The 17,374-nt window shown below is 41.5% G+C and overlaps 2 protein-coding genes across 2 annotated transcripts in view; one reads left to right on the forward strand and one right to left on the reverse strand.

The window, feature by feature from the left end:
• QRSL1 (glutaminyl-tRNA amidotransferase subunit QRSL1) overlaps positions 1-1,245 on the reverse strand; it is a 28,610-nt gene extending 27,365 nt beyond the window's left edge. The window contains exon 1 of the mRNA XM_065911628.1: positions 1,113-1,245. Coding sequence (XP_065767700.1) covers positions 1,113-1,136 — 24 coding nt within the window. The 5' untranslated portion in view covers positions 1,137-1,245. The remainder of the gene's footprint in view (positions 1-1,112) is intronic.
• A 102-nt stretch (positions 1,246-1,347) lies between these two features.
• Positions 1,348-17,374, forward strand: part of RTN4IP1 (reticulon 4 interacting protein 1) — a 51,750-nt gene continuing 35,723 nt past the window's right edge. The window contains exons 1-4 of the mRNA XM_065911629.1: positions 1,348-2,027; positions 6,744-6,895; positions 10,592-10,660; positions 11,683-11,807. Coding sequence (XP_065767701.1) covers positions 1,754-2,027; positions 6,744-6,895; positions 10,592-10,660; positions 11,683-11,807 — 620 coding nt within the window. The 5' untranslated portion in view covers positions 1,348-1,753. The remainder of the gene's footprint in view (positions 2,028-6,743; positions 6,896-10,591; positions 10,661-11,682; positions 11,808-17,374) is intronic.

Below are 17,374 nucleotides of genomic sequence, written 5' to 3' on the forward strand. Positions count from 1 at the left end.
CTGCCAGCTGGAAAAAGAAAAAGACTTCCCAAGTGACGACATAAATGGAAGATGGAAGGCAGATATAAGGTGGGGTAGGTCCTCAATTGATAAATCTATCAGCAGAATCACCTGGGAGCTAAGGTTAAACCATATCCTCTGGGCCTTACCATAGTGACCTGCATGAGGGGGACACAGCTGTAGTTTTTAAGGAGGGCCCAAGGTGATTCTGATAGCAGTGGGCCTGCTATCAGACAGCTCTGCAGGTTGGGAGATCTGTGCCAGAAATCAAGGAGATCTGAATTAAAGCCCTACGAGCAAGGATAAAATGAGAGTACAGACTCCAGACATAATTTCAAAAAAGAATGAACAGACTTTAGTGACCTATTGGACATGACATATAAAGAAAAATCTAAGGGCAACTGGAATAACAGTTGTATCCTGAACAACAGAATATCAGAAATCAGGTTTTTGTTTTTTATGATTTAGGTTGAGACGCAAGAGGTGGTTCTGTTACAATAATTAAGTCAACTTTGGTCAAATTGAGTCTGGGGTGCTTGTGGAACATTTGGAAGAGATGTCCAGAAAACATTCACAAATATAGCCTAGAGTTAAAAAATGAGGTGAAGGAAACGGAGGCACAGGTAAGAAAATCGTTGGTATCTTGGAGGTTGTTGAAGCTTGGAGAATGAATATATGCGGGGTGGGGGTGGGGAGCTAAGAATCACTAGTTTGGCTTTTGCAAGGTACAGATTGGCGGGCTCTTTAGTGAGGGCTGCATCAGATGAGTGTAGCGGACAAGGACTAGCTAAATCCCCCTTACATGGCAGAGCCTACCTCGAGGCCATCAAGGGCTGGAGGCAGCCTGAGCTAACGAATAATCGAGAGAAGCCACTGTGCCTTCCACCCCACAACGCCGCGGTGCAGAAGCCTTCCCCGCTGAGAATGCAACTCCGGAAGGATACACGGAGCACAGCCTAATGACTCGGAGGTCCGAATCCCCCCAGGTTCTAAGGAAGAAGGCAGCGAGGCTGACCAAGACACGGTCAGGAAGGGGGACCCCTCGTCCACAAGAACAAGGATTCCCCGAATCTTCCCGACCTCTTGGACCCTCAGCAGACAATTCGACTCACTTCTCGGAGGGTCCGGCCCAACATGGTTCTCGTGCCCCGTCTGCCACCACAGGGACCAGGTGACGAGGAGGAAAACAGAAAGGTCAGTTGCCGCTGCTGGTATTACATGGGCGCAGCCATCTTTGATCATCACAGAACCTGTCAGCACCGAGCTCTCGGATTGGTCGAATTGCAGCCCAAGGCAAATGATCTTTGCACACGATTGGCTGGCGCCGCTAAGCTACTCCCGAAGGGAAAGAGAAAGGGTGGCAAGGAGACTCCGGGCTGGGGTCGCGGCGGAAGCCTGGGAGCGTGAATTTCTGTGGCGTCTGGATCGCGAGAGGAGTCGGCTTCTCCCGCAGAGGGCTTCCGGGACAGGGCAGGATTTTAGGGGTTTTGTTTTTAAGGGGAGCGGGTGTAAGGGAGGAGGAGAATGAATGGCATACTTATTCGAATGTTAATTGGAGCATTTCAGATGTGAAGAGTAAAGTAGATCCATACTCTTCTTACTTTGATTGCTCCATTAGTCTGTATTCATTTTAAAATTCTCAGCTTTGAAATCGGCCAGGGTGTTTGGGAGAATTTGACGGAATTCAGGTGTGAGGGTTTGATCCCGTTTAAGTGCCTTTTAATTAGGGCACGTAATTCAACCACTGTTTACAATGGGATTTTTGAAGACCTGTGTGTTTAGAAGAAATGCATACACTGCGGTTTGCTTTTGGAGAAGCCAAGTTGTACAAAAGCCTTCAGTTCGAAAAATTAGTACTACCTCTCCAAGAAGCACTGTCATGCCTGCTTGGGTGATAGATAGATATGGGAGTAATGAAGTGCTTCGATTTACCCAGAACATGATGATACCAATGATTCACTATCCAAATGAAGTCATTATCAAAGTTCACGCTGCAAGTATAAATCCTATAGATGTTAATATGAGAAGTAAGTTTCAAAAGACATTGCTCATTACCTTTTTTTTTTTTTTTTTAACTTGAGACAACCTCATCAGGGATCAGTTTTAAAAGATTAGTTGTTATTGACTACTTTTGGGGGAGTTAACACGAAGAAATGGTTTAGGCTTTTGACAGTATCTCAGTAGGTATTTCAAAAATTTTTGAACTGGCAATGTCCATGGTATGCTTTAATCTTTTACAAAATATAAGTTCGAATTGCTTCCAGTGCTACCTTAAAAATGTAAATTGGGACTTGAGAATTGTATCCACAGCTAATTTTCTGGTACACTTTGCTGGGAATTTTATGATAATCTGAGGTCCATCACAGGTTTTAAAGGTATGGTTATATTGTCACATCAGTTCAAAATTTGCCTTTCATAGTAATTTGTGTTTGCCTTCCAGTACTCCCAGCTTTTTCTAATGGTCCAGAGGACAAAGCAGCAGAACAGGATGCCAAGATATGGACATAGTGCTTTTCCTCATTTTGTTGTTGCGGTCTACCCTTGGAAGTTAAAATACGCTTTTCTGTTGTGCTCCATCTTCAATGGAAATAATGTTATCTTAATTTCTGCTAGGGGTTATTGACAAAGCTTGGAGTGCACTGTATTCCTTATGCAGTTATTATAGTGCTGAAAAGATTGATTACTGTTTGTGAATTACTTTAACTTTGGAAAATAACGACAAAAAATGAGTAATTGAAATGTGGCTAGTCTGAATGGGGATGTACAGTTAGTGTAAAGTATACACTAGATTTCAAGACTTAGTAAAAAATGAGTGTAAAATGTCTTATTAATTTTACATTCATTACATATTGATCTGATAATATTTTGGATATATTAAGTAAAGTATTATTAGCATTAATTTCACTTTCTTTTCACTTTTTAGTGTCTGCTTGAAAATTTTAAGTTAGATTTGTGGCTTGCATTACATCCCTGTTGGACAGTGCTGATCTAGACATATGAGGAACAGCTATTACACATTTCTTTGTGGGGAAAGAGATACAAGTTTAAATGATTTTATGGTGATTGCCCCATGAAATATACACTTGTATTCCGTTTGTTTGCTTAGAATAGTTGCTACTAGGTGTTTCAGCTTATTCTGTTTCCATGGGGCATGAAGACAATTTAGTTTTTCTCAGAATTACCTTTTTTAAAAAAAAGTTCTGTTTGTTTTGGGTTGTGCTAGGTCTTCCTTGCTACATGGACTACTCTCTAGCAGCAGTGCTTGGGCTTCTTGTTGCAGTGGATGGATTCTAGGGCACGTGGGCTCAGTTGTAGCTCCCAGGCTTTAGAGCACAGGCTCAGTAGTTGTGGCCCGTGGACTTACTCTGTGGTATGTGGGATCTTCTCACATAAGGGATTGAACCCATGTCTCCTGCATTGGCAGATGAATTTTTTACCATTGAGCCAACAGGGAAACTCGTATTAAAATTATCTTTAAGTGGTAGATTGATACCTAATGAGCAGTATGTATTCGCCATCTCCTTGATTATAAGCTCTTTGAAGGTAGATCCCATGCCCTTTTCAACTATAGCCTCTTTTGCTGTTTCACATATGTAGCTGTCATTCAGTCATTAATGTCATTTTAGATGTTCATTCTAATTTGATTACAGAGTAAAAATTTTTTTTTTAAATCCATGAGCAATTTTTAAAAGCTTTTTGTCTTTGTTTAGATCTGTTAACACATTATTGACCAGGGGATTTTTGTAGAGATCAGTGCCTGTGGCCAGCAATTTTATCAAAGATCTCTGGTCAGTAACGTTCAAGTGACAAAAGACGTATTAATACATCTCCAGTCAATAAGTTGTTAACCTTTCATTTCTTTGAATGCACATGCACAGTTTATGTATTTGTGTTACATTGTACATTTTAATATCAGTAGAATGGCTGAATCTGGACTTTGTTGACTGCTATTTAATAATGCATTTTACTTTTATATAGTATTCTTGAGGCATCATAGTTTTTAAACAACTTGACTGGGTAATATTATTTGTAGTTATCCTCTGTATTTCCTACCCATGGATTCTTTTTTGAGAATGCATGATTATTGTTGCAGAAGATACCTGAAATGGTAGCTTGGAGAAATGAAATTGTAAACTATAGGGAGCATTATTTCGCTTGACAAGAAAGCAGGGACATGTCTATTTTGAAAGATGAGAGCCACCTATTTTTCTGGAGATGGCTACTGTTGTTGGATATAGAATCGTAAATCATATAAATGGGTAATGAAAAATGAATAATCTTAAAATAGAAAAAAAATGCAGCCAAGCGCATCATACCAACAAAGTTTGGTTTCTTTAGATGAGATCAAAGCTTTTGAAACTAATGGCAGATTTAGGATTTTCCAGGTCATTCCATCTCTGAACCAAACTGATCACCTCTAACAATGGCACAGAACTGCTAAGGTTCCCCATTCACTGTCTGTAAGAAGGTTCTCAGTTCCTAACTACCAGCTATTTCTGGATTTGGTACTAGTTTAGCTGGTACCAGTGAGCCAGGACTACTCAGTCGATATCCAGGTAACCGAGAAAACAGCCTTCTTTTGCAGGCTGTGAATCTCAGAAAGGGACTGGAGTGTTTTGTTCTTGTTGTTGTTGTTTTTTGGCAGCTTGAAAATTTGACTTGACTAAATTCCCACTTTTGTTGATCAAATCACATAGGAATTTCAGTGAATAATTGTTTTATTGTGTTTGAGAGGTGGAAAAGGAATGTAAGACAGGAAGACTAAGATGTGATTTTTGTGAGTATTACATGGGAAGTTATTTTTCCCCATGGTAGAATGCACTCCTAACTAGCCAGCTGGTGTATATCTAATATTGGCATGGTGGCCTTCAGCTTAGATTTTCTGGGACTTTCCCAACTTTAAAATGCTTTCTTCCATGTGTCTTGATTTTTTATTAGAAAAACAACTTCTGCACTCCCCTGTCAGCCTCTCTCCCTGTATTCTCTACCTCTTGCTGTATGGATTAAATGTCATTGTTCCCATCTGAGGCCAGCCCTCCACCAAGGTTCTAGACCCCATGCCTGCTCACCCACTCAGAAGCATTGTTTCAGCAGTTGTCTCCTGCATCTTCAGTGTGTTCCTTTCTACTGGATCACTCACATTGGCATAGAACTTGCTGTTATTTCTCCACTCATAAAGAGGACCAAAAAAAAAAGGCTTAAAAGTCCTTCAGTGGGCTTCCCTGGTGGCTCAGGCATGAAGAATTCGCCTGCAATTCAGGAGACCAGGGCTTGATCCCTGGGTTGGGAAGATTCCCCTGGAGGAGGAAATGGCAACTCACTCCAGTATTCTTGCCTGGAGAATCCCATGGACAGAGGAGCCTGGTGGAGTACAGTCTGTGGGATCACAGGAGTCGGACACAGCGTAGCAAGTAAACCACCACCACCCGCCACCAAAATCCTCCCTCTCACTTTGCCTTCTCCAGCTACTGCCCCATTTTTCCACTCTCTATAGCAATACTATCAATATTTGGAAGAGTTGAATGTTCTCATGGTGTTCAGTTCCTCATTCCCATTCTCTCTGCCACCCCATGCCATAGCAGCTGTTCCATAAAAAGGTCACCAAAGACTTCTGTGCTGTTGGATCCAATATCTTGTTTTTGGGGGGAAGTTTTGTTTGTTTCTTAAAGGTCTGTTGGCAGCTCTTGACCTTGTTTGAAAACTTTCTTCCCTGGCAGCAGCATCTGACTTCTTTAAATGGCCCTCTTCACTTGACTTTCTGGATACCTTTTCACTGGCGAAGCCTTCTTGGGCTCCTTTGCTGGTTTCTCCTCATCCTTAGGATCTGATGAGGATGAGTGGGAGAAAAGGGGAGACTTTCAGAGTGGTTAGTGATTCTGGAGCATGAATTGTGGTGCATGACCCTAGAAAGATAAGCAGGGTACTTATCTTGGAGACCCTCATGTAGCAAAAATGTTCTCAGGAGGATGTCAAGCAGAAAAGATGACAGCAGACAGTTTTGTGTCTTAGGAAAACCATTTTATGTGTGGAAGATGTGTAATAAACTACTTTGGATTATTATATGTAGCCAATTTATTTGGGGGAAAAATAGTGATCAGAGGAACATTTTCAGTTCAGTTGATATTTATGTAAATATTCTTAAATAAAAAAGATATATAATAACACAATCAGCCTGATTTAGCATATCAGAGTTGATGTAGCCAAGTGGCTCTTTTCCATTTGGGAATCTTAAATTTAACCCAAAGGTGTTTTAGAAACATTTTTTGGGAGACAGGGACAATTACTCGTAGACCAGTGTCTTAGTATAAAGTACTATACCTATGCCCTACTTATTTGCTTATTAACTTTAGACAACTTTAACATTTATCTACTTCATCAGCCTTGGCTTCAAACCATTTCGTGTTGAAAAAGTTCATGAATAAATAAATTAATAAGGAAACCATCTTCAAAGACCAGTTCTGAAGACTGTTTCAGAATTAGAATTTCAAAAGTGATTATTTGTTAATTAAGTGTACTCCAATATAAAATTTCTTAAAAAGTGATCGTAACTTTCCTAGTAACTTTCTTTGAAAGGAACAGCACTCATTGTTTTTATGCTTTCCTGTGTGATGGTAAAAAATTTATAAGATTGATTACTTTATAATCTACTTCTTGAGGATCTAGAATTGTACCTGGCCCATAACTACAGCAGTTTTGAAACCATCCCATTCTTTTGGAAGAAAAAAGTAAATTGTATCTTCTAGGTGGTTATGGAGCCACAGCTTTAAATATGAAACGTGATCCTTTACATGTTAAAATCAAAGGAGAAGAATTTCCTCTGACTCTGGGTCGGGATGTGTCCGGTGTGGTGATGGAGTGTGGACTTGATGTCAGGTACTTCAAACCTGGAGATGAGGTGAGTTATCACATTCCACTGTTCCTTTTCAAAATTGGCTGGTTTCATTCTCCTGCTTTTGGAAGTATATTCCATATCACTGACCTTTTCTTCTTTTCAACGAATATACTGAGCTTTGGCTGGAACCCTCCTTTTCTTGGTTCAGTTCATGGTTCTGTTTTCTGGTTCTGTGACAGTAGCTTGCTGTGCTTGACCATTGTAAAGCTAGTGCCCGAGAATTGCAAGACTTTAGGATACATGTGGGAAAGGAGGCTCAAGACGGGGGGTATATGCATACTTAGAGCTGATTCATGGTGGTGTGCAGTGGAAAACAGTACAGCATTGTAAAGCTTATAAAGCAATTACCCTCCAATTAAAAAAATTTTTTTAATAAAAAATATAGACAAGTGAAAAAAATATGATTGGGACTTTTTAAGTCTTTAAATGACCATTTCTATCTTATGGGTTAGATGGTTTTAAAATAGCTAAAGGTTGATATAATCACCTGTCCCTTGTCACTTTGAACTTTTATACCAAGAAATTAAAGTCAGCTCATAATAATAGGGCTGTTCTAGTTGTTTTTTCATTAGAAAAAAAAAAACCTAATTTAATCTCTGTAAAGTAAGTACAGTTAGGCCAGCCTATAGGTGAGAGTCAAGGTATAAAGAGGTCCCACAGCAAATAAGTGATAGAAGCCAGGATTAAAGCTCCAGAGAATATGTTCTTGCTGGTGCTCTAAGTAGCGAGTAAATACAGCAGGATTTACTGCTGTCTACGTCCAATGTCCACATTTTAGGAATCAGCGAACTAAAATGGACTGGAATGGGTGAATTTAACTAAGATGACCATTATATCTACTACTGAAGGCAAGAATCCCTTAGAAGAAATGGAGTAGTCCTCACAGTCAACAAAAGAGTCCAAAATGCAGTACTTGAATGCAGTCTCAAAAACGACAGAATGATCTCTGTTTGTTTCCAAGGCAAACCATTCAATATCATGGTAATCCAAGTCTATGCCCCGACCAGTAATGCTGAAGAAGCTGAAGTTGAATGGTTCTGTGAAGACCTACAAGAGCTTCTAGAGCTAACACCCAAAAAAGATGTCCTTTTCATTATAGGGGACTGGAATGCAAAAGTAGGAAGTCAAGAAACACCTGGAGTAATAGGCAAATTTGGCCTTGGAGTACAGAATGAAGCAGGGCAAAGGCTAATAGAGTTTTGCCAAGAGAATGCACTGGTCATAGCAAACGCCCTCTTCCAACAACACAAGAGAAGACTCTACACATGGACATCACCAGATGGTCGACACCAAAATCAGACTGATTATATTCTTTGCAGCCAAAGATGGAGGAGCTCTATAGAGTCAACAAAACCAGGACCAGGAGCTGACTGTGGCTCAGATCATGAACTCCCTATTGCCAAATTCAGACTTAAATTGAAGAAAGTAGGGAAAACCACTAGACCATTCAGGTATGACCTAAGTCAAATTCCATACGATTATACAGTGGAAGTGATGAATAGATTCAAGGGATTAGATCTGATAGAGTGCCTGATGAACTATGGATGGGGGTTCATGACATTGTACAGGAGACAGGGAGCAACACCATTCCCAAGAAAAAAGAAATGCAAAAAAGCAAAATGGCTGTCTGAGGAGGCCTTACAAATAGCTGTGAAAAGAAGAGAAGTGAAAAGCAAAGGAGAAAAGGGAAGATATACCCATTTGAATGCAGAGTTTCAAAGAATAGCAAGGAGAGATAAGAAAGCTTTCCTCAGAGATCAATGCAAAGAAATAGAGGAAAACAATTGAATGGGAATGACTAGAGATCTCTTCAAGAAAATTAGAGATACCAAGGGAACATTTCATGCAAAGAAGGGCTCAATAAAGGACAGAATTGGTATGGACCTAACAGAAACAGAAGATATTAAGAAGAGGTGGCAAGAATACATAGAAAAACTATAAAAGATCTTCATGACCCAGATAATCACGATGGTATGATCACTCACCTAGACCCAGACATCCTGGAAAGTGAAGTCAAGTGGGCCTTAGAAAGCATCACTACGCACAAAGTTAGTGGAGGTGATAGAATTCCAGTTGAGTTATTTCAGATCCTAAAAGATGATGCTGTGAAAGTGCTGCACTCAAAAGCCAGCAAATTTGGAAAATTCAGCAGTGGCCACAGGACTGGAAAAGCTCAGTTTTATTCCAATCCCAAAGAAAGGAAATGCCAAAGAATGCTCAAACTACCGCACAATTGCACTCATCTCACAGGCTAGTAAAGTAATGCTCAAAATTCTCCAAGCCAGTCTTCAACAGTATGTGAACCCTGAACTTCCAGGTGTTCAAGCTGGTTTTAGAAAAGGCAGAGGAACCAGAGATCAAATTGCCAACATCCGTTGGATCATCAAAAAACAAAAAGAAAGAGATGTCTCTGCTTTATTGATTATGCCAAAGCCTTTGACTGTGTGGATCATAACAAACTGTGGAAAATTCTTCAAGTGATGGGAATACCAGACACCTGACCTGCCTCTTGAGAAACCTGTATGCAGGTCAAGAAGCAACAGTTAGAACAGGACATGGAACGACAGACTGGTTCCAAATAGGGAGAGGACTATGTCAAGGCTGTATATTGTCACTCTGCTTATTTAACTTAAATGCAGAGTACATCATGAGAAATGCTGGGCTGGATGAAGCACAAGCTGGAATCAAGTTTGCCGGGAGAAATATCAATAACCTCAGATATGCAGATGACGCCACCCTGATGGCAGAAAGTGAAGAACTAAAGAGCCTCTTGATGAAAGTGAAAGAGGAGAGTGAAAAAGTTGGCTTAAAGCTCAACATTCAGAAAACTAAGATCATGGTGTCCTGTCCCATCACTTCATGGCAAATAGATGGGGAAACAGTGGAAGCAGTGGCTGACTTTATTTTGGGGGGCTCTAAAATCACTGCAGATGGTGATTGCAGCCATGAAATTAAAAGACACTTCGTCCTTGGAAGAAAAGTTATGACCAACCTAGACAGCATATTAAAAAACAGAGACATTACTTTGCCAACAAAGGTCCATCTAGCCAAGGGTATGGTTTTTCCATAAATCATGTATGGATATGAGAGTTGGACTATAAAGAAAACTAAGTGCCTAAGAATTGACGATTTTGAACTGTGGTGTTGGAGAAGACTCTTGTGAGTCCCTTGCACTGCAAAGAGATCCAACCAGTCCATCCTAAAGAAGATCAGTCCTGAATATTCATTGGAAGGACTGATGCTGAAGCTGAAACTCCAATACTTTGGCCACCTGATGGGAAGAATTGACTCATTTGAAAAGACCCCGATTCTGGGAAAGATTGAAGGCAGGAGGAAAAGGGGATGACAGAGGATGAGATGATTGGATGGCATCACTGACTCAATGGAGATGAGTTTGAGTCAACTCTGGGAGTTGGTAATGGACAGGGAGGTCTGGAGTGCTGCGGTCCATGGGGTCGCAAAGAGTTGGATGTGACTGAGTGACTGAACTGAACTGACCTGCCCTCCAATGTGGTTTGACTTGGTAAATCCAGAATCATTCTAAATAATACATTGATATCATGTGAAAGTAACTTTTGTTTGGTGGGTTGTGGACTTGTGCTTTTTCTCACAGGGTGTGGGGTATGTGTTGGGAAACACTGTCATGCTTAGCTTTGTTTTAAAAAGATCTGTTTCTAACGAACAGTGTGTGTGTTTCAGGTCTGGGCTGCAGTTCCTCCCTGGAAACAAGGCACTCTGTCAGAATTTGTTGTTGTCAGTGGGAATGAGGTAACTCGCCAATTCTGTGCTGAAATGCTGTTGGAAAGTGAAAACAAAGACTGACCACTATCTCTGAGATAATTGGTGGTTTGTTTTTTTTAAATCAGGTTCAAGTTTTATAGGTAGTTTCAAAAGAACTGACAGAATAGGAATTTTTAAAAATATTTTAAAATGTGTTGGATGTCATTTAAATAGGCTGCCTTGGAACAGGAATTTGTGAGATCTAGAAACCCTGCTGTGTTCTTTGGTTTTATCCTCAGTGTAAATTGTTGAAACCAAATATACCAAATGGAGCATACTGATTCATCATAAATGGAAGCATTGGAAGTATCAAGCTGTTTCAAATAACTTTCAAAACAGGAGTCTAATCAAATGCAGTCAGGAGGCCTGACAGTTTAATTAGAAGGAAAGGGGTTAATATTAAGGAAATTGGCTGCAGAAGGGAGAGCAGGAGGGGGAAGGGGGTATTATTGAGATTAGAGAAGTCTGGAAAGATTGTGCTGTGTGTTCAGTTGTGTCCTAGTCTTTGTGACCCCATGTGCTATAACCCGCCAGGCTCCTCTGTCCAGGGCCTTTTCCAGGCAAGAATACTGGAGTGAGTTGCCGTTTTCCTCCTCCAGGGGATCTTCCCGACCCAGGGATCTGACCTGCATCTCCTGTGTCTCCTGCAGGTGGATTATTTACCCATGGAGTGAGAGTAAAGGAAACAGCTAACCACAAAAACAAATTAGAATGTATTTATGAGGGCTCAGAGTGTATTTGGATTTGTTTCTGGCCATAGTTAGGGCTAATGGGATTGTTGAATGTGGTCTTTTTGTGAAGAATTAAACAGCTGTATCCAATAATGTAACCTGTAAAACCTTACTGACCCTTCTGCTTGGCAGATTGAGTCGTTGGGAGAAATTCCTTAGGAATAATCTTAGAGCAGGGTTTATGATAATCGCTGAACCTGGCAGACTGTTATGTGTACTTAATTGTGTTCATAGGTTCACAAGTCACTGCTTGCTTTTGACTGTTGTCTTCAAATCTAGGTGTCTCACAAGCCCAGATCGCTCACTCACACTCAAGCCGCCTCCCTGCCGTATGTGGCTCTAACAGCGTGGTCTGCCATAAACAAGGTTGGTGGCCTGAACGACAGGAATTGCACGGGAAAACGGTGAGCGTCCGTGGTGGCACCTAAAACTCCCGTCTTCACTTTGGTGAAGTCTTTGCAGAGGATTTGTCAGAAGCGTTAAAACTAGGATCACTTACACGAGCAGAATTGTGCGAGCGTTTCAAACAATTTCTAAAGAACTCTTGTGTCCATTTCTTTTTACTTTTTTAATCTCATTCTGTTGATTCTTAGCTCAATCAGTTGAGAATTTTAAAAAATATGTAGATGGATGTTAGGAGTCTAACCCTTCTAAAATGATGCAAAATTTTTGTATGTCAGTCCCTGGGAAGAAGATCCATAGCTTTCATCAGATTCCTAAGAAACATTAAGAATGACTGACTTATGGTTTTTGAAGAATGATTTTGAGGTACCATTGTTTTTTCCTAGGAGTTGCTATTCCGCTTGCAGGTTTCTATGAAAAACAGATATAAAGCCCTTGAATACTCGTGTTTGCTCAGGCTCCTTTAGGCAGGTCTGGTGCTTCCAGAACTTGCAGATATGTTTGTTGGGGTTGCAAAAATACAGCGACGATGCTTTAGATGTTCTTGAGTTCATATTCAAGAACTTTCTAACCCACTCAGGCACTTCTTCTTTGTGAGTTTTATTTTAGGCATCAGTGAGGCAACACATAGAACATCAGTGGCACAGGTTGTAGTCCAAAGGCACACAGTACGTGGTGGTACTGTTATTTCCGGTATGACTGCTGTATCCTTGGTGTTTCACAAAGTTGGCAGCGTAGAGAAAACTGGTGATTTTATTATTTGGTAGGAAAAGTAGAACCATTCAGTGATTGTGGGGAAGGAGAGGGTTGTAGGTGGAATTTCGTTTCCTGATCACTAAAGGTTGTACTGGAAAAAGAATTGAAGTTCTGTGCCATTCTATATTCCTGTTGTTATGAAACATTGCACTTTAAGTTTAGTGAAAGCTTAACAGCTGTTTTTCTGAAAGCAGCGTAAAGGCTATTCAGCTAATGAGGTGCTATCCTTCATTGTAGAATTGAAGGCAAATATTTATTCAAAAGGTCAACCCTGTTTAAGCTTTTGGGACTTATCATTCTTGAAGTTGCCATTTTGGCCCAACACTTTGTTTAAATTAGCTTGACCATGTAGGTCTTTCTAATGGTTTGTCTCAGTTAATAACTTTGGAAAAATCATAGGCAGGATTTTTAGACATGTGTGATTATTGTAGGCTCTGCAGTGACATTGATTCTTTGCTTTGTTTTTCCTTAAAAAGCATTCAGATTTCTGTGCCCACCTGGGTAGAGAGCTCTCATTCCTTTGCTGGTTCAGGCTCTTTGGGCATCGAATTTTTGTTTTATTTTGTTTTTTAAGTATTCTGTACAAAATGAGTTAGAAACAGAGCTAGCTGTCTCTTCTTGTCCCAGTTGATCGTTTGCTTTATGGGTATTTTATTGTCTTTTGTTTAAGCAATAATGGCTTAGAACTGGGCATGTACAGGCCTGGGTTCCTCTTTCTGCTGCTAACTAATCAGCTGCCCACATGCATGCATTTTATGGTCTCTGCTGTTTCCACCAAGGTATTGAGAGTAGACAGTGTAGGGTTTTGGGTGGGCTTTGAGAACTGGAAAGTTTTATACCTTATAAAATTGATTTAAACGTTACGTTGAGTCTGTGCACACTGATGTAGCCATGTGTGAACCACCCTGGAGCAAAACCCACTGTAACGAGGCTCGCCGGCTCCCGCCACGGACTTGGGTCACACTCCCGCCTGTGCAGTGGCTCCGGTCCGGATGCCTTTGCTGTGAGCGGCAGTGGGAACCTGGTCCTTGGTGCGCTGGGAAAGTTCAGTTTACTGAGATTACTGCACACGATAGTAATAATGCCTCCCTCTCCGACTACTTGCTTGTGAGAATCACATGGGAGATGTGAGCGCCTTAAAACACTGTAAAAATATTTCTACATGAAGAGATTACTGTCGTAGTGGGGTTTTACTAATGTAAACCCAGAAGTTCCAGTGTCCAAAGTGACTTTTTTCAGTTTGACTATCCTTTGTGTTTGGTGGAGCATATTATGGCTTCTGTAAGCGATAATTATTCCTCTACTGTTCGCTGTTGGCACTAAGGCAGTCTTTAGTTTGCACCAAAGCAAATCAGTGTTTGTCGTCCGGCACCAACAGTGTTTTTCTAACTAGCTGATTAAAAAAAAACCGTAAAACTAACAGTGACAAAAGCACCCACCTTGGAAGATTTTTACAGGATTTTTTTGTAACATCCAGCTTTTTGAAACTAAGACAAAGCTTTCTAAGGCCTCGATGGTGTTTTGCTTTTCCTTCTTTGTTCTGTCATTATATTTTTGCCACAACTGAGCATCAGTGAACCAAGGGAATAACTTAATATTGATGTTATGTGTCATTTTTGCCCACACTTTGGTATCACTAGAGAAGTCACATGAAATGATTTCCTTGTTATCAGCCCATCCATAGTTTCTTCATGACTTATTCAGTAGGAACCCATAGATAACAGAGTTCTCAAGATGAATACAACTTTTTAAAAAAGTGGTTACACCAGGTGTTTTTGAGAAAGGGTTCTATCTGATGGTTATATTTATCAGTAGTGTCATGCTCTGCCTGAAATACATCTCTTGCTGGAAAGTTACACTTCAGTCTGTTTGACAGAAGTATTAGAAAGTGTTAGAAATTGAACTATTCCTCCTCCGCAAAATAAATGTCACTTCTAATTTGTGTATACCTGAAACTCGATGCAGTGGATTGAGGAATGCTCTTCCCTGTTTCTTCTTTGAGATTAGACTTTAAGACAGTAAAATTTTGTCATGGAAGTGTAAATTAGGTGTCTGATTAATTCTGTTTATAGAGTTAGACAGACTGAAACGTAAAACATTGGATTTCCCCACCATATGCCGATACCGGTAATCACACCAGCTTCCTTCTTTCTGCTGCTGTTACCTGCCTGTCCTTCACACTCCTACCCACCTGCTTCTCCCTGCTATCCACCCCCACCACCCCTGGGGACTTCTGGATTTTCATTAGCACCCGACTGGCTTGTACGGGGGAGAACGGACAGGGGAAGGAGAAAGTGTATCTGCTTGAAGAACTCCTGGGGTTGGGAGGAAGTAGAGAAGGAAGGCTGCAGCTCTGGCCTGGCCAGTGTGTGGTGCTGGTTCAGGCATCCACCTTGACCTGTTTTCCAGGGAGCTCTGAGGGCTCAGCTAAAGGAATCAGTAGAAAACACTTACCTAACCACTGGTGGTTTACAGATAGTTACCACCCACTCCCCCCCACCCCCTGCCACCTAGAAAACTCTCTTGTGATGCACTGGAACCTCAATTCCAGCCTGGCCAGGCAGCTGCAGGTGTCCTCATGGGTCACAGCTGCCTGAGCTGTTAACCCAACCGTACTTTTCCATTCTTCCAGTTTGACCTCTGAAGTCTCCAGCACTGTAAATGACTTTCATGATGCTCACTTTTCCCATGGTTTCAGGGACATTAGACACCTTTAGTTTTCTTCTTGCCTTTAAAACCAGTTCTTGTCTTGTTTAAAGGCTCCCTTTTCTCTCCCCCAGCCCTTTAACCATTACTGTTTTCCAGTCGTCCCCTCCTCTGTCTTCCAGGGTTCTCTCATCTGCTCCCAGCTTCTTTTTCTGTCTCGGTGATTTGCAGATCCCTGTTTCTAACTCCAGCCTCTACTCCATCCCGTTCAGTCCGATGTTCCCTTTGTAGCTGAAACTCAACTTGTGCAAAACAAGACTTACTGACTACCACCCTGACTCTTCTTCTGTATGCCTACCGTCCACAAGCCAAACTTGGTAGTGTTCGCAAACCCAGCTCCTCTCCCGCTGCTGTGCCCTCCCTTATTGCCCATGTCATGTAACACTTAGGATTGTTGTCAGAATTGGAAAGATGTCTTAACAACTTTCTTAATGAGCTGTAAAATTCCAGGGCATCTCACATTTTCTTGTGCACTGAATAAGCCCAAAATACATTTTGATTGACAACCTTCCTTAACTGATGTTTTTCAGTCACTAAGTCATGTCCGACTCTCTGTGACTCCATGGACTGTAGCACACCAGCCTCCTCTGTCCTCCAGTATCCTGGAGTTTGCTCAAATTCATGTCCATTAGGTCAGTGATGCTATCTAACCGTCTCATCCTCTGCAGCCTAATATCTTCCCTATGAAAGTGAAAGCTGCTCCGTTGTGTCTGACTCCTTGTGACCTCATGGTCTCCAGGGCAGAACACTGGAGTGGGTAGCTGTTCCCTTCTCCAGGGGATCTTCCCAACCCAGGGGTCGAACCCAGGTCTCCTGCATTGCAGGCAGACTGTTCACCAGCTGAGTCACCAGGGCAGCCCAATAATACTGGAGTTGGTAGCCTATTCCTTTTCCAGTGGATCTTCCTGACCAGGAATCGAACCGGGTTCTCCTGCATTGCAGATTCTTTACCAGCTGAGCTACCAGGGAAGCCCAAGAGTGGTGTTAAATGACAGAAATAATACAATTTAGTAGCAAGTGTGATGTCCTTTATTCAAGGGAAAACAATCCATGGATTGGAAAGTGCAGTGCCTCACAAGCAGAGCGCTCTTCCCGAGGGAATTTCGGCAAAAGTGACATTTATGCAGCCTTAGAAGTGGCTACACGAAAACCAGGTATGGAGGCGTGATTTCCCTATAAGACTAGCCGTTCCTGTTAACACCGTGCACCTCAGATTGGGACTTGAACTCACAATCTTCCAACTGAGATCACATACCTGGTTTTAGCACTCAATGAAGCTCAGGTTCTTGATGACTCATTACAGAAAGAATTCAGTGAGAGACAGAGTGATAGGTAAGAAGTGGATTTACTTAAAGAGAAACACACTCCGGACAGCGTGGGCCATCTTAGGATGTGAGCTGCTGTTCAGTCACTCGGTCGGGTCCTGCTCTTTGCTGTCCCACGGACTGCAGCACACCAGTCTTCCTGCTCCTTCACCGTCTCTTGGAGTGTGCTCAAACTTCTGTCCTTTGAGTCAGTGATACTATCCAACGATCTCATCCTCTCTTGCCTCCTTTTCCTCTTGCCCTCAATCTTTCCCAGCATCAGAGTCTTTTCTAATGAGTCATCTCTTCGAATCAGGTGGCCAAAGTATTGGAGCTTCAGCTTCAGCATCAGTCCTTCCAATGAATATTCAGGACTGATCTCCTTTAAGATGGACTGGTTGGATCTCCTTGCAGTCCAAGGGACTCTCAAGAGTCTTCTCCAACACCACAGTTCAAAAGCATCAATTCTTCGGCGCTCAGCTTTCTTTATAATCCAACTCTCAAATCCATACATGACTACTGGAAAAACCATAGCCTTGACTAGACAGACCTTTGTTGGCAAAGTAATGTCTCTGCTTTTTAATATGCTGTCTAGGTTGGTCATAACTTTCCTTCCAAGGAGTAAGCATCTTTTAATTTCATGACTGCAGTCACCATCTGCAGTGATTTTGGAGGTCCCAAAAATAAAGTCTGTCACTGTTTCCACTGTTTCCCCATCTATTTGCTATGAAGTGATGGGACAGGACACCATGATCTTAGTTTTCTGAATGCTGAGCTTTAAACCAACTGTTTTCACTCCTTTT

The sequence above is a fragment of the Muntiacus reevesi genome, chromosome 19 (genome assembly GCF_963930625.1).
Source record: "Muntiacus reevesi chromosome 19, mMunRee1.1, whole genome shotgun sequence".
NCBI lineage: Eukaryota > Metazoa > Chordata > Mammalia > Artiodactyla > Cervidae > Muntiacus > Muntiacus reevesi.